This window comes from Poecilia reticulata, chromosome 5, assembly GCF_904066995.2.
Source record: "Poecilia reticulata chromosome 5, P_reticulata-male-v2, whole genome shotgun sequence".
NCBI classification, from domain to species: domain Eukaryota; kingdom Metazoa; phylum Chordata; class Actinopteri; order Cyprinodontiformes; family Poeciliidae; genus Poecilia; species Poecilia reticulata.
In genome coordinates, this window is record NC_088834.1 from 24,324,691 (window position 1) to 24,339,764 (window position 15,074).

Here is a 15,074-nt window from a genome sequence, read left to right on the forward strand (position 1 = left end):
TAAGGTGGAAAAGCAGAAATTTATTCATTTCAACTGCAGATAAAACATGTTTTCATCACTGGGATCCAGTTGTGAACGTGCATCACTTCTGAAACAACGTGACGCAAACAAATAAATACAAAAAGGCCGAAAACGATACAGGAAATGAGCGTACGTTTGCAGAAAATATCCAGATGATTTTTTAACTAAAAATGACAACAAAAAAAAAATGGTCAAAAATGTTACAATAATACAGTTCAAGGTAAAATGACTAAATGATAAACACATGAATCAGTGACACATGAAAATAATTTGTCTAAAAGAATCTGCCTGGCTTATGAAATATACAGCAGTAATTTCTTAATATTTGACAATATAATACAACAATGTCCGGCCTCAGGCTGTGGACATGTGCTCCATTTAGAGGTAATTGCTTTTAGCAAAGAAGATCTTCAGGGTGCTTCAAGCTGCTCAGTCTCCAAATGATGAAGAGCTGCAGTGAAGCGATCTGGCATCTCAAATGCTGCACCTGCAGTCAGAGGAGCAAGCTTTGTTAGTTTTTAAATAAATGTAACAATTATAAAGTAATTAATGCACAGGATACTTACTTAAGGTTCAGCAAAAGCAGAAACTGAATTTCTTCAGTTCATCAGCCTCTTCCTTAACAACAGAAAACAAAAGTAAATCAGTATACCCAGTTTATAGAGATAAATCTAAACAGAATGAAGAGAAAAAACCATTTTTCATAGAAAGAAGCCGAAACAGTTTTACATCTGGACTTACTTCACAAAGTGGTGGTGACACTTTTTGGGCAATCCTGTTGGGGAAAACAGTCAAAAACAGTTTGAAGGTGGAAAAAAAGAAAAAGATGTGACATTTGATGATAAAATGTTTGATGATACGGAGGTTCATCCCACAGAAGAAACTGCGTAAAGCAGCACTTACTGCTGAAATAATACAGCGTGCAGAGAAGACCCAGAGCCAAGCCCGCAACGACTCCGACAAGCGGCCAGAAAATCAGGGAGTCACAGCCATCTGGAGAAAACAGGCGTTACATTTACACTGATTGGGATTTAGTCAGTCTTTTACACATAATTTAGCTGCACTCTTGTATAATCTGCCTTCATGTTCTGACGTTTACATCGTCTTCTATTGATTCCATTCTGACAACATTTGCACCCTCCAAGCAAAGAGAGTTATGATCTTTATATCCAGACTGGTGAAGCTGCTGAAAACATCACGTACCCTGAGGCTGGTTCTTGGAAGAGCAGGGGCAGCTGGGTTTGGGTTTAGGCTTCGTGACTGGAGGCAAAGTTGGACGGGTCTCTGCCAGAAAGAACCACACATGTAAAGTTTGAAAAAAAAAAGAAGATCATTTTATATGAATTATTGCAGCAAATTCTTACGCGCGTGGACTTCCACATTTATTTAGCACCGCTGGTTAACGATGCGGAGAAAGCTATAAATTCATCTTTTGTTGCTATAGCATCTCACTTTGAAAAACTAGAAAGTTCTCCGACAGGGAGATTGTTGTCCCATCATTCAAAGTGAGAGGTTTAAACTGTGAGATGAGCGTTTGATTTGGAATAATAAGTGCTAAGCGAAGCCGTCTTAAGGTATTTCAGCTTTGCGTTCATTGCCTACGATGAATGGACACAAAGTTTTGAGATCAAAATAATTATTTCATTTTATTCTCGGAAGATGAAACTTTGATGCATCAGCGTCAAAACGACTTGGTTGCAGTTTCTTTCCGTCCTGAATTATTTCATGCCGTATTAAAGAACAAGCGGTCGATTACTAGACAAGAGAGGCTGCATCATCCTACTTCCATATTTGGTTAATATGTTTTGCGGTCCAAGCAGTTTTGCAATTTAGAAGTTATGCGCAGGGATAAGACAAAAATAATACACCTGAAACTTTTATTGAGGCCTACACATTTTCCTTACTTGAATGTCATGCTCTCTTGTCTTTCCCATTTTCAGTAACGTTTAAGAGAAAGTGAGATCCGGAGAACAAAATGTTTAGATCCCCAGAAAAGAGAAAGTTATGCATTTTCTGTTTTTTCTTCTCGCATAGCTCTTTATGAAGCCCTGAGGACCCCGAGGCGCTTCACACTGCATTTGCTCTGTTCACGCCATGATGGTGGTGAGCTACATTGTAGCCACAGCTGCCCTGGGACAGGCTGCCATGCTGCCACGCACCGGAGCCACCAGACCCTCAACCCACCAGCAGAAGGCAAGGTGGGTGACGTGTCTGAGGCAAGGATTCGAACCGGCGGCTCGCCGGGATCAACAGGACGACCTCCTGAACCGCCATCGACCCAATAAGAAGTTCTTAATGAAACGTTCCTTGAGACTTTAAAAACGTGATGTATACTTTACAAAACAGTCCAGATACATTTATTTCAAAAATAATTGTTAAGTATATTTGCTCCTTTGGTGGATCTTTTAAAAAACATAATTTTTTTATGGGTGGCGTTTTAAAAGCTTTTAGCGTATCTTCATCCAGCGGTCAATAAATGCGGAGGGTGCAGTATTTTTGATCTGTTTGCTATTTTCATCAATAACTCTAATCAAAATCTTAAAGACCCAAAAGTTTTCTTGCTATCTGATGCACGCTTTTGGAGACTCTCCTTTCACCATGCTGAGCCTTATGTCTTGCATTTCTATCTGCAGACATTAATGCGCTGATGAACAATCATGTCCAATAGATATGCCACATCCAAAGCTGACATCTTAAACCTATTATTATTTTACATTTGTAGTTCCGAGGAATGAACATTTTGGAGTTCAGCCAGAATCTGAGATAAGTTTCGTGGGCTAAATCCTCCACGAATGTCTACGGCATCTTTACGTCTCAGGAAAAGCAGCAAGAGAGCGTTCGTGAGTCCAGCATGGCCAAACAAAGAAAACAGAAAAAGGACGGCTGGAGAATATCCTCTGACCTTGAAAGAAATAAACAAGGGAATATACTGAGTCTTCATGTTTGGTTGTAGTTTTTATGTCTAGTTATTAAATAATGGAGTAGGTGGAAGCTGAATTGTAAAAAAAAAAAAAATAATAATAATAATAATAAATGAGAATCTGATCCAAACTTCATTGAACATTCTTAAACTGACTGCATTGCCTGGTGCACAATTATCTCCACTTGTGAGTTAATTTGTCTTTTTGTTTTTATAGTGCAAAAGATGTCATCCATTTACCTATTCCCCTTGTGCCTATAAAAATCTGACAGAGATTGCATTAAAACTTCTCCTAGCACGCATTAATAAACACCCGAGACTTACCGAATCAAAACAGAGAATTTCAGTATACTAACCTCCTGGCCGTAAAACAACCCCAGGATTAAAAATTATGTCTCTAGAAGCCATTACAGCGGCGCACGAGTAAATCCCTGCGTCCGCTTTAGTCACATTGATGATGCGCAGGACAAAGGTCGAGCTGCCCCTCTTGCTTAGCTTGAAGCGATGTTCGTCTGCCTTGTACGAAGGCCCATGGTTGAAACGGTCAGCGTTGTTGGATCTACCAATAAACTCTGCTTTGCCCTCGCTGGGAACAGTTCGGAACCAGTAGGCAGAGTCACAGTTGAGTTTACCACAGTCACATTCAATACTCTCAGTGCTGCTGATCGCAGGGTAAACTGCTTGTTGGCACAAACCTAGAGAGCGAAAACACAAAGTTTGAGATTATAATAAAGAAAGTCAGACACCGACAACTAAAAAGGTCTAGTTAAGAGTAGTTAAGATCATTTCATTTATTTATTGTTGAGTAAACTAAGACAAAACAAAGTCTGAAAAGAGTTTTAAAAATGTATATCGGGGCCTCCGTCTGCAAAATCCAGCAATTGTTGTCTGTAAAGTTTAGGGAGTGCTTCCTTATTTTTCCTACAGTTCATGCAGTAATGATGAAAACACCACAAACTCAGGCGACTTTAGGGAAACACTGCAAATGCAATTGAAACAAAATGTCAAACTCGGAGAGGGAGACTTTTGGAAATGGAAATGTAGAACGTATAAAATCTTTAAGCGAGAGGCGTCCATTTACTTAATCTAAATTCACAATAAGCAAGGAAGCATTTTACGCTTTGTTTCTTAAGTTTTTTTCTTTATTTTTATGTGCACATATTTCAGTTGAAATCGTTGATATTACAATGTAAAGATAAGCGGCTGACAGTGCGGGACGAGTTAAAGTTTGCTTGTTGTTGAGTCGCTTGAATGATGATTTTCTATTAAAGATTCATAGAATGCACAAATTCAAGAAAGCAAACAAGCAGTCTAAGAAAATACCCAACTCACTGCCAAATACAGAATACAAATAATTATGATGCCACTCAAAAGAGGAGCTGACCTCTGTGAAGGCCTCCTGCAGTAAGCGCAACAGTAGTGAGACAGTAACAACACACAGATCTTTACTGCATACATATATTTATATAAAATCCATTAAAAAAATAAAAAATATCACATACCAAATTATAGCCAAACACAAGGCAGAAGAGCAAAGTTAAACAACAGGCACTACGGAGTCTGCTACGGAGAAACGGTGCGTACAACACTGCAATCCAAAAAAAAAAAAAAATAAATAACAGCAAAAAAAAATCTCATGATCTTACCAAACGTCCAAATCGAAGCTGCTGTCAGTAGAAGCCGAAACAGGAGCGGAGCGTTCATTTTGTCGATTCGCCACCGTGTTCAAGAGTGTGTGTGTAAAAGATGAGAGTGGTCGATGAAGGCAGCTGCCGACGCTTTCTGTTCCTGCTATCTGCCTGTCAGTCAGTCAGAGAAGATGGGAGGAACTGTGCTGACGGGCCAGTCTGTCTTCAAAGTCACCACCCTGGTGTGACACACACACACACACAGGGCCTATCAGGGGGGCCCAAACACACACTGGGAGGATTGGCCCAACACAACACTGTCAGTGTAAACTCATTTTACACCTGTGTAAATTGTATTCACTAAACATGTGTTTACTTTTTGATGCTTCAGCGTTTAACTTGGCGCAGTTTCACAATAACTTTAAGACTTAACATGCCAACGTTTTGCTGACACATAAAACGACTTCAATCTGCGATAAAACCTGATGCTCGTTATTTTTATTGAGTTAAATTTTGTTGTAGTCTCTCACTTGGAGCAGTGAGTGTCTCGTCGCCACGATCATTCCAAGCAGATGAAAACAAGTGGTAACGATAAGAAGCAGGCATGATACTGCATATCAAACAATAAAAAAAAAAATAAAAAAAACATGTAAATTGAGAGAGCAGCAGCTTGCAGCGCTGTGGTCTGGACCCAGGTGTGTGACCTAGAGTCTAGCAGAGCCCTGTGTGCAGCTTCAGGAGCTCAGTGCACCAAATGGAGAGGGAACAGCGACTTACGGAACTGGGATATCAATCTATTAGTGATCAGGATAAAATCATAATATAAAGCAGTTTTTAATCGTTGTGTGCATTTATTTGTTATACTTCTTCGCTTAATGCCATGTGAAACAAGCATAAAGCCCAAAGGGGCGGGATTAAGACGAAAAACTGCACGCTTTTAGAGAAAACTGATATGATTTAGTGAAAAGATTATTCTAATTTTTTGGCAAATAAAGATTATTAACATCTGAGACAAAGTGAAAGTGTTTTTATATTATGTAGAGACTCTTTAAATCTGGTTTAAAGAAACTATTTTAAACTGCGTACATGCTCATCTTTTTTTTTTTTGTCTGTAACAGAGAGCAGCTGCAAAAACCAAACTGATTTCAAATAATCCTTCATTTCAGCATTAAAATCCAGAATTCGACTGGTAAACAGACCATCAGAGCTGCCTCTGCCTGGTAATTCTACTGCCGTCTTGTAACACAACCACATTTTAGGTTTTTAGACCTTTAACTGAACAAAACATTTTAGTACAGTTGAATTCCCTATAACAAGATAATGAAGGTGAAAAAACAGCAACGCAGAGAAATTTACTGGGGTGATCCTGCAATAGAGGTTAACTAATAACAGCCTGTGTGGTTTTATTACTGATCATCTTTATATAGCTCAGTACTAAAAGCAGGATGTCGCTGCATCATTTGTGTCCAAATATGAAACCCTAAGGTATTTCTCTGCACAGCACTGACTACATTTCTTTGTGATCTATATGAATAATATCTACATGAGACGCATTATTCATCCTTTTCACCAAAGTAAAGCAGCCTCCTCATGTCTTGCTGAAATGTCTCAGTTTTTACTCAGACGTCGTTACAGTGCAGCGTGTCCTCGTATTTAAAGGGGTGTAGTGGGACACTTTCGATGGCTCACATGGTTCATTTTAGCCCAAACCATCAATATTTAGAATTTATTTGGGGAAATTACAATCAGAAGAAGCTCAAAGGCTAAAACTAATCAGTTATGAGCGGCAGAAAGAAAACACCCTTAACTTCTTCTTAACTTTTCCAACTTAACAGGCCTGGAGTTTGATACAGGTGAGTTACACACCTACATTTTGCAGATTTTGTTGGGGGGAGTGTGTGTGGTCAGGTGGGATGACGGAGGGCAGGATGAGAGGCCCATCAGCGCACCGTTTCCATGGGAACCACCACAGCCTCTGACAAATATCAGATTTACCAGATATTGGGATTTACCAGCAGTCTATTCTTCAGTGACTAAAAATTAGCCTATCGTTCAAAGGTGCTTCTGGGGTTCAGTCTGAACCAGCAACATTTCAGCTTGTGATTATTGCACACTCAACACATACAAACCTGGTATTTCAATTCCCAAAGGGGGGCTGAAATGTTTTCCAATTTCTTTGTCAGGTTTAGTGAGGAAAACAAACAAACAGGATGCTTGGGGTTCCCATTTCAGGTTAGGATCTGACAAGACTGGAAGTTCAATCAACACAATTTACTGCAGACATTTTGGAAAGAACTGAATCTGGACAATTAATTAATTTATATTGCTGAGGGGAAATCCATTTGAGACAAATAATCTGTCATTCTGTTTGGTTGTGATCACTTCCTGGCGGGGAGCACCGGCTGAGACAATGCTGCAACACGACGCTCTCACAGATCTATTGTCTTTTTTAACATAGAAAGTAACTCCTGCACTCTGTATCTTTTTTGTGTGTCTGCTCTGTAATTTGGAAAATGAAATGAACTTAAAGCATTGTTTAATGACCAGCATCAGTTGATGTGAGATTGAGCTGAATTTTTATTTTTGTTTTTGTAAAGTTCCTCAAGACGACAAGTCGTGAATTGGCAATATAGAAATAAACCGAATTGAATCGAATTGCTGGACTTTAGTGCCATTTAGCCTTTTAATGGTTTTTTTCCAACATTAATAGCAACAATTCAAGAACAAATGCCAGACTATTCACAGAACATCACGTTCTGCCAATAAACCGTCTGATCCCTCAAGCTAAGCAGTGCCTGTGCTGTTGGGGCGGCCTGGCGGGGGTCTTAAACTGAGAGGATGTGGGCAGCTTACAGTTCTACGGGGGTCGAAGTTCAGAGCGAGACAGGGAACGAGACCACAGGATTCTTTGAAAACAGGAGATCTCAGGGGGCTTCAGAGGTGCGCTCAACGCGCCGTGGAGCTCTGAAGCCTTTGTTGGTCTCCATCGCTACGCTTTGAGCAGAAGACGGCAGAGCTGAACCTCTACGTTCACTTTTCTACTCCATGCAGCAGTCGAGTTTTACACAATTTCTGTGTCTGCAAAAATATCCAAGTCGCTTTATTCACACTTTTTTAGTGTGAATAAAGTCAGCAGTAGCTTTAAGCGGTACTCATTCACAATAGAGAACATTCATTCGAAGTTTGGATTTGAAGGAGTTTCACTTAAAAAGCACTTTTATAGTTCATCTTAAGCAGAGTTTATCTTATCTTTTTAATAACAAGTAAAAGCACAAGGAAGCTGAGTCGTGTGAATTCCTATTTTAAATTGATCTCTTGACAACAGCTCACCCAGATGCAATAAACACGATAGTATATATAGTATACATATCTTTACTGCGTAATCAGCATTAAATCAGTAACATCTTTAGTTTCCATCAGCTGTAAGCAGTAATTATTAAAATTAACATACCTAAATTGAAATGCATCACTCTGTGAGCAACGAGTTGACACAAGATACAAATTCCAGCTTGTGAATCACAGAAATAAGAACATTTTCAGTGACATTCAGAATCTAACAGTGAAACCTATATAATGGAGAGATTCATTACACACAGGCCTATTTCTTGTAAACTCAAGGCCTGGGGGCCAAATCCGGCCATCGAAAGCTTTTCATGTGGCCCTCTAGACTGCAGAGAGACGTGTAAAAACTACCTTCAAAAACAAGTTGTGGTAAAAATATATCAGTCAAATCAAAGTATTTTTTATCTTTACACTGCCAAATCACATCAATTTGAAAAAAAAAGTTCAATATTTTAAGAATTTACTGACCTGCAGAGACAGCCATTTGTTAATATTTTAAGTTTTTATCAATAAAAAAATTGGCATAACGTCCTTCATGACATACATGACCTTTATATGGCTCAAAATAAAGATGAGTTCGACCGTCCTGCTCTACAATAGGAATAAGTTAGGTCACAAAAGTTCACTGATAAAGAGGCTTGTTGTTCAGAATGCTGTTTAAAATATGGATGAAAAGTTGACTGGAAGGAAAAGCTGTAGTAGGAGAAGACGAAGAGACAACATGGAAACGGCAGCGTACTGAGTTATTGAAATAAACGGTTGAGTTGGATCTGTGTAATATATCCTGAAAACCCATTTTTCAGGAATTATGTTAAACCAGTGGATTACAGTTGGATTGAAACACTACTCTGAACACCTAATTTATCTTTGTGTTAAAAAAATGAGCAAATATTTTCTACTGCAACAAGAAATTACACAATCCTCTTCTAGCCTTGCGCAGTGTGAGCTGCCTCATTTGACCTCGTCACATGCCGTTTTGAACACATCACTGAGGTTTGCCAAGAGTTGTTCTCATTTGAACCCTCGCACCTGTACGACCCCAAACGTGTGTGCAAATCCATCCATGCTGATGCATGCGGTGCACTGCGCAGTCAAAACTGCCTCAGCATCCAGTTTCTTCCTCTTCTTTCGCACGCTTTATGCGGCGCCACAGGTCAGGACTGCCTTGAAAATATTCATTGGTACACGTTCCAAACACACGGCGAACGTCGTTCCTTCTGTCTGTGCACCTTTGAGCGAAAACTCAAGAGAAGCTTGAAAGGAAAGAAATGACTAAGCTTTCGGCATCCATGAGCTTGTATTTCCTCCACTGAGGCTCTGACTGCAGCTCAATATCGCCAACCAGAGGACACCGAAGGCACTGCAGTCAGTTCTAGATTAGAGGGGGGGGGGGATCACAATCAAAGCAATTTGTTTCAAGGTTACTATGGCATGGTTAGCAAAACATAATAGAAATATAAACTTTTCAGCTATATTCAGTAACTGTCAGGGATTGTGAGTGATTATTAACACTCTAGACACTCATTTCCTTAAAACCCCAGACTTAAGGCTAGCCGGCTAGCTTGATACACCATCACATCAGACCTTCAGAAGTGATCTTATTTTTTCCTTTGTAAAAATGCTGCCAATAACAATACATACATAGTTATACTGCTCTGTTTGATTTTATTAATTTAGGTGTTATAAAGTGACATTTTAGGTAAACATAATCGGAGAAAAGTAATAGTGTTAGTGTGATTTATTAGTTTCAACAACCCAGAATCGAGTCGTCCCACAGCTTCTCCTCCTCTGTCCTTGTGTCAACCACTTCCTTAGCTTTCTTCTTCTCTTTTCTGGGCTTGGCTGACTTACTGTGTCCACTCTCGCTGGGTTCAGCACTGGTTTTAGTCTGCGAATGTGATCCGTCACTCATGCTTCTTTCCTGGTCCGCCTCAAAGTCCTCCTGCTGACACGCTTTCTGTTTCCGTGTCCGCCTGCGGTGAGCTTTAAGCTTCTTCCCGCTCCTCTCCTCCCCCAAGTCCCCAAACTGCTCCTGCCTCCTGTCCTCGGAGTCATAACTCCTCTCCATCCTCTGCCTCTTCGTCCTGCTCTCCGCTGCGCCACACTCCTCGTCTTCCCTGTGTCTTTTTGTTCTCTTTTCTGCATTCCTGTTTTCACATTCATCGCTTTTGCTTCCGTCAGAGCTGCGAGAAGAGGAGGAGGACGATGTGGTACACGTGGAGGAGGTAGAGAGTCTTCTTTGCCGTCCAGTGTCTGTGGGCCAGCCGGTAAACTGTGTGGAACTTTGATGAGGAGGAGGAAAGCTGTAGGGCCAGCCAATGGGAGGCCAGGATGGAGCTGGAGTGAAAGCAAACCGCGGCCCAGGATTAGGCTGAGGAGGAAGGTGGGAAATTTGAGGGAAGTTAGGCAGAAAAACAGGCGCTGCGGTCAAATCGCACTGATCTTTGTGCTGCACTTCCTCTTCTTCTTCATAATCGTCGTCGTTCTGTGTGTTTTCTTCAGGGAGAACCTCGCTGGTCTTGGGGGTAATTCCTCTGACCTTTTGCACTTGGATGTAGTCGGCCAGTTCGTCGGCGAACGTGCTGTAGACCTTTGGCTGGGATTTAAAAAGGATCCTCAACTTCTTCTCCCTGACCCAACAACAGACAAACAAAAGTTGGGCTTATTTCCTTTCACGTGGATATAAATTAAACGTATCATGTTCATTTGATTCAGTTTATCAAAGCACCCAACATTAAGCAGACAAAAAGGAGTAGTTTCTGATTATACGTCGTTTGAAAATTCAAACATACTACTTGAGAGGGTAGAGGGGCGTATAGATCGGGTCAGGTCGAGCCAACGATATTCAAAACTGGTGCGCAAAAATCTGCAGCTCCTGGTTGGATTTTACTTTCCACACAGTTTTTTTGCAGAGTTGTGGGTACCTCTTGGCTTCATCCACAAATTCGAACGTACTTTTCCAGATGTAATGTGAAAGACCAGTATTTGACCGTCATTTCTCAAATGGAATTTCAGCAAAGTTAACCAACGCAATAAACTTTCGCTACGTCTTCGTCTGTCATTAGTGAATTCTGGAAGTCAGCGATTCCGTGCAACCTGATGGTTTTCCTAAGATGGAAAACTTTCTTTTTTTTTATTTTACCAATTTGAGTAATAAACTAAACTTGGCTGAATTATTTAATAACTAGTTGACTTTGAGTCTGACTCAGGCAATATTTGTTGTGAATTTATGCTATGTAGATAAACTGAATTGAGCTGAATGGGGGGCAGGGGGGGAGTCTTGCTCTCACTTGATCTGGTGTTTGTTTCCCTGCATGTGAGCCTGGTACATCTTTAGGGAGTTGGTTGGCACGCCACACATCTGGCACATAAAAGAGCTGCCTGGAGACAAAACAAATGGCATACATCACAAGAATATCACAAATTTAAGACAAGACAGAAGACGGTTCACTTCAACCTGCTACCTCAAACAGGGAAAATCTAATTGAGTAAATAAGAATCTTGTTTTTGAGGCTCATCTCATTTCTTCCATCTTAATGTAGTTTTTTTTCTACCACTTTACAATAAATAAAGAGTGATCTGTAGATACACAAGTATCTCTGCAGTTTAAGAAAACAAGGCCAAGAAGAAGCTAAAATGAATTTATTTAAAGTTGGGTAGATTTTATGTATAGTGACATAAACCCGTCGTCTTGCAGTACCTTGCTGCGCATCGTTTCCGTGTGCTTTGAGCAGCTCCTCTCTGGCCATTTTTTTCTGGTGTTTGCGTCCGTTGTAGTGCTGCAAGGCCATCTGAGGGTTGTTAAAGGAGGCGACACATAGGGCGCAGTACTTGTTGGGATCTTTGAGATCAACCCCTGTGTTCGAGAGAGCTGGGTTGTTTGAGGTCGGGGTTGGATCGGGGCGACACTCCGGGTCGTCCACCTGGGACGAGTTCTGGTCGAAGCCAGTGGGATCCTGAGTGACGGCTGGCGAGTTATGCACTGCGGTGTCCTTGACTGCGAGTTCAGTGGGAAACAAAGTTCAGGTTAATTTGTGGCTGAACTTCAACATTTCTGAGAACGCAAAGAGTATGAACAATATTCGTTGGCAATACATATGGGTAAAAACCCCTCAACAGACTCCTTTTCAATCAATCAAAAAGTACTTGCCTGGCATAAGACTTCGCTTACGCAGATTTTTTGCATGGATTTTGCCTTCATAGTGCGACTTTGCGACCACGTGCGAGCTGAACACCACGTAGCACAGCTCACAGAAACGGTTTTTATCACGGAACGTGTTCTGTTGTAAAAAGCAAACAGTCGTGAGGCAGAACAATGTTCTTTGACAGAAAAAACTTCAAGGAGTATCAGCACTTTTGCATGCAACTGTTTCATGCAAATCCTCCTTACTTTGCCCCAGACCCCAGAGGACAATTTTAAAAAACGGAATAGGTACCAACCTGGCAACCTCTGCCCAGATCCGCTCTCATAGCATTCAGATAAGTTTTGACTTTCTGAGAGTGTTGTTTTCCCTGTAGTTGGAGACATTACCAAACACAGTCATATGACCGGTGAGAACAGCATTCAGGCCAGAAATCCACAACTACGACTTGGGCGTCGCTGCTCACCTCATAATGGGCCACCCGATTGGATTCAAACATCAGGTTAGAAGAGCAAATGTGGCAATAATAGTCAGTGAGGAGACCCTCTAGCAGCTCTTTGTCACTCTTTTGTTCTACATGACAAAAACGAATTAAACACAATTAATCATGATGACAAATAACTCGAGCAATGCCTTATGAAACGTTTTTTTTTCCGAAGGTATGCCACCACTCCCCTCAGATGTTTCATAGAAAATAAATTTTGTAGACGAATTAAATTAACTGTGTCAGAATCCACCTGTTTCTTTGGCTTCTGGTCAATTTTATCTCACCATAAATATCACATAAAATTCTGTAAAATATTTTCTACTTTTGATAATTTTTTTGTAGATGAGGTGAACATTTTAAATAATGTTTCTACAGTTAAAAAGTATTCAGAGAGCGAATCAGTATGAACAACCTGAAATAACACTTTGTCTAAAATACTAGCAAAATATAGTTTATTTATATTAGTAACTACTTTGTGTGATTTGTTATAGAAATCCATAAATCTGGACTGCAAATGTATCCCTATATACAAATACTGCTTTAAAATCAAAACTTACCTATTAAGATTACTTACAGTAAATCGTGTGACTGTATCATCACAGGATATATGAATTTCTATAACTTGTTCCCACTCAGTATTAAATGCAATATTTATCAGTTCATTAAGATCACTAAAACATTTGATTTAAAACGCATGAAATTAATTTTCACTCAATTTTCTCATATTTTATGTTAATTTGTTGCCGTTACTGTAATAGCATTTCTTTACAACTCCAATTATTAATGAGCATAGTCAAAATAATTTTTTTTGTCTTATTTCAAAAATAAATGGCTTTTGTTGCATAAAACATGGTGTCACTATTATTGTCTAACGAATTTGCATCGATTCCTTGATGACACAAATCCATGATTTTTTTCCCCTAGTCTTCCTGTGATTATGCAACAGCTCTTCATAAAGGGCTATTTCAAAACAAACGTCCAAAAATATTGAAAATACCTTAAATTTGATAGACTAAATGATATGGTGTACGTCCTATAGAACATGACGAATACATACTGTGGCCAAGGTGACCACTGTGTCACTGAAGCTGTAATGGTGAACTTTTCAGGTAAATGTTCAAAACTAAAACCGCTCAAAATGTCAGTAGTAATCAAGTAGGTATTGGCTGGTGTTGAGGTTCAACAAGGCTGAAAACAAATAGATCAAACCCACAAAGACTTTCTGCCATGTTGTTTCTACAACACAGCAAGTTTTCTAAAAAAAAGTGCCAGAGAGCGAGCCAGCTCTACAGAGCAGAGTAATGCCATTCCCCCTCCCCCATCTGTTGCTGCAGATCACCAGTCATCCAGATGTGTGCACTTCCTACATTTTTGCTTTTTGGACAGAGGTGGCTTTTTGGATTATTTTCTACTAATAGACATAATCAGAGTATAACTGATGTCTCTTAAAAAGATAAAACAACAAAGCGTTTGTGAGCAGATAGCCTGTTTAACATGCCAATTTTGGCAACTCCCATTGAAATATACTGACCTTAGAACAACAGCATACTGAACTGTGGTAGAAATCTGCTTTGTTATTGCTGGAGGAGAGGCACAAGTGTTGTTGAACTTAAAAATAAAAATGACTGTTCCTGCACTGTGTAGAGCGTTTGAATATAAACACTTTAAAATAAGAACCTGATTAGAATTAGTTTTGCTCCTGTTGTCATACCCACAGCAACTTTCTGGCCTCCACAGAGAATTCGCAGAAAACCAGCTGATGTACTCTTATCTCTTATCCATATCATTTAGTCTATCAAATTTAAGTTATTTTCAAGATAATAGAGTTTACCTCGTCACTGCAAAAACATTGGCTTATTAAGTTAACTTTAGAGAATCAAAACAAGATATTAGCCACTTTTAATATCCGTCCGTAAAATAAAAATAATAATTCTGAATAAATTAAGTAATTTAATTGGGAAACACCTTAAACACCCTTAAAACAGGCCTCATTTAAACACTGAATCTTCCCTGCAGCGGACGTTAGCCTCTTTAGCAAAAAGGAGCTAACTAGCTCGAATGCTAGCCAGCTCGCCGAGGAAGCTAACGTTGGCTAGGAAAGTAAAGGCATAAGCCGGCTGAATGTTTACATTCCAGACACAACTCACCTTTAACCATGGTACTATCAGTTTTACTGTTTATTACTGTTTCAGAATCTGTGACAAAAGCCACACTAAGGGAACCAGAAGCGTTATTTTTAGCGTCTGTCTCCGCAGACTGCAGAGCACAGACAGCTGAGGCCTCCATCTTTGTCCCCTGTTGCTTTGAACATGCGCAGTTGAAATAACCCAGAGTCACAACAGGCAGAAAACTCAGCGCTCATTGTGTTTTTGTCAGGTATTTTATCTTAAGCATCATTCCATCATCAGATTATTGAAATGCAAACAACATAAATTAACATACCACAGACCACAGAAAGCACACACAAAAAGAAAGAAAGAAAGACAGAAAGAAAGAAAGACAGAAAGAAAGAAAGAAAGAAAGAAAGAAAGAAA

General features: G+C 39.8%; 2 protein-coding genes across 3 annotated transcripts; both read right to left on the reverse strand.

Annotated features, from left to right (window-relative positions):
- Nucleotides 1–5,827, reverse strand: cd8b (cd8 beta). The gene is made up of 7 exons (XM_008409504.3): nucleotides 4,588–5,827; nucleotides 3,298–3,636; nucleotides 1,225–1,305; nucleotides 925–1,014; nucleotides 763–796; nucleotides 588–639; nucleotides 1–508 (listed from the first exon to the last, which is right to left on the reverse strand). The coding sequence occupies exons 1-6, from the start codon at nucleotides 4,643–4,645 to the stop codon at nucleotides 621–623; spliced, it is 621 nt and encodes a 206-aa protein (XP_008407726.1). The 5' UTR covers nucleotides 4,646–5,827; the 3' UTR covers nucleotides 1–508; nucleotides 588–620.
- A 3,807-nt stretch (nucleotides 5,828–9,634) lies between these two features.
- On the reverse strand, nucleotides 9,635–14,850 carry zmat1 (zinc finger matrin-type 1). 2 transcript variants are annotated; one of them, XM_008409506.2, is made up of 7 exons: nucleotides 14,688–14,850; nucleotides 12,520–12,626; nucleotides 12,352–12,423; nucleotides 12,062–12,191; nucleotides 11,612–11,908; nucleotides 11,202–11,292; nucleotides 9,635–10,541 (listed from the first exon to the last, which is right to left on the reverse strand). In XM_008409506.2, the coding sequence occupies exons 1-7, from the start codon at nucleotides 14,824–14,826 to the stop codon at nucleotides 9,659–9,661; spliced, it is 1,719 nt and encodes a 572-aa protein (XP_008407728.1). In that variant the 5' UTR covers nucleotides 14,827–14,850; the 3' UTR covers nucleotides 9,635–9,658. The 2 variants fall into 2 exon arrangements, with proteins under 2 accessions (XP_008407728.1, XP_008407729.1); XM_008409507.3 differs by lacking the exon at nucleotides 14,688–14,850 and adding an exon at nucleotides 14,072–14,216.
- Between the last annotated feature and the right edge of the window lie 224 nt (nucleotides 14,851–15,074).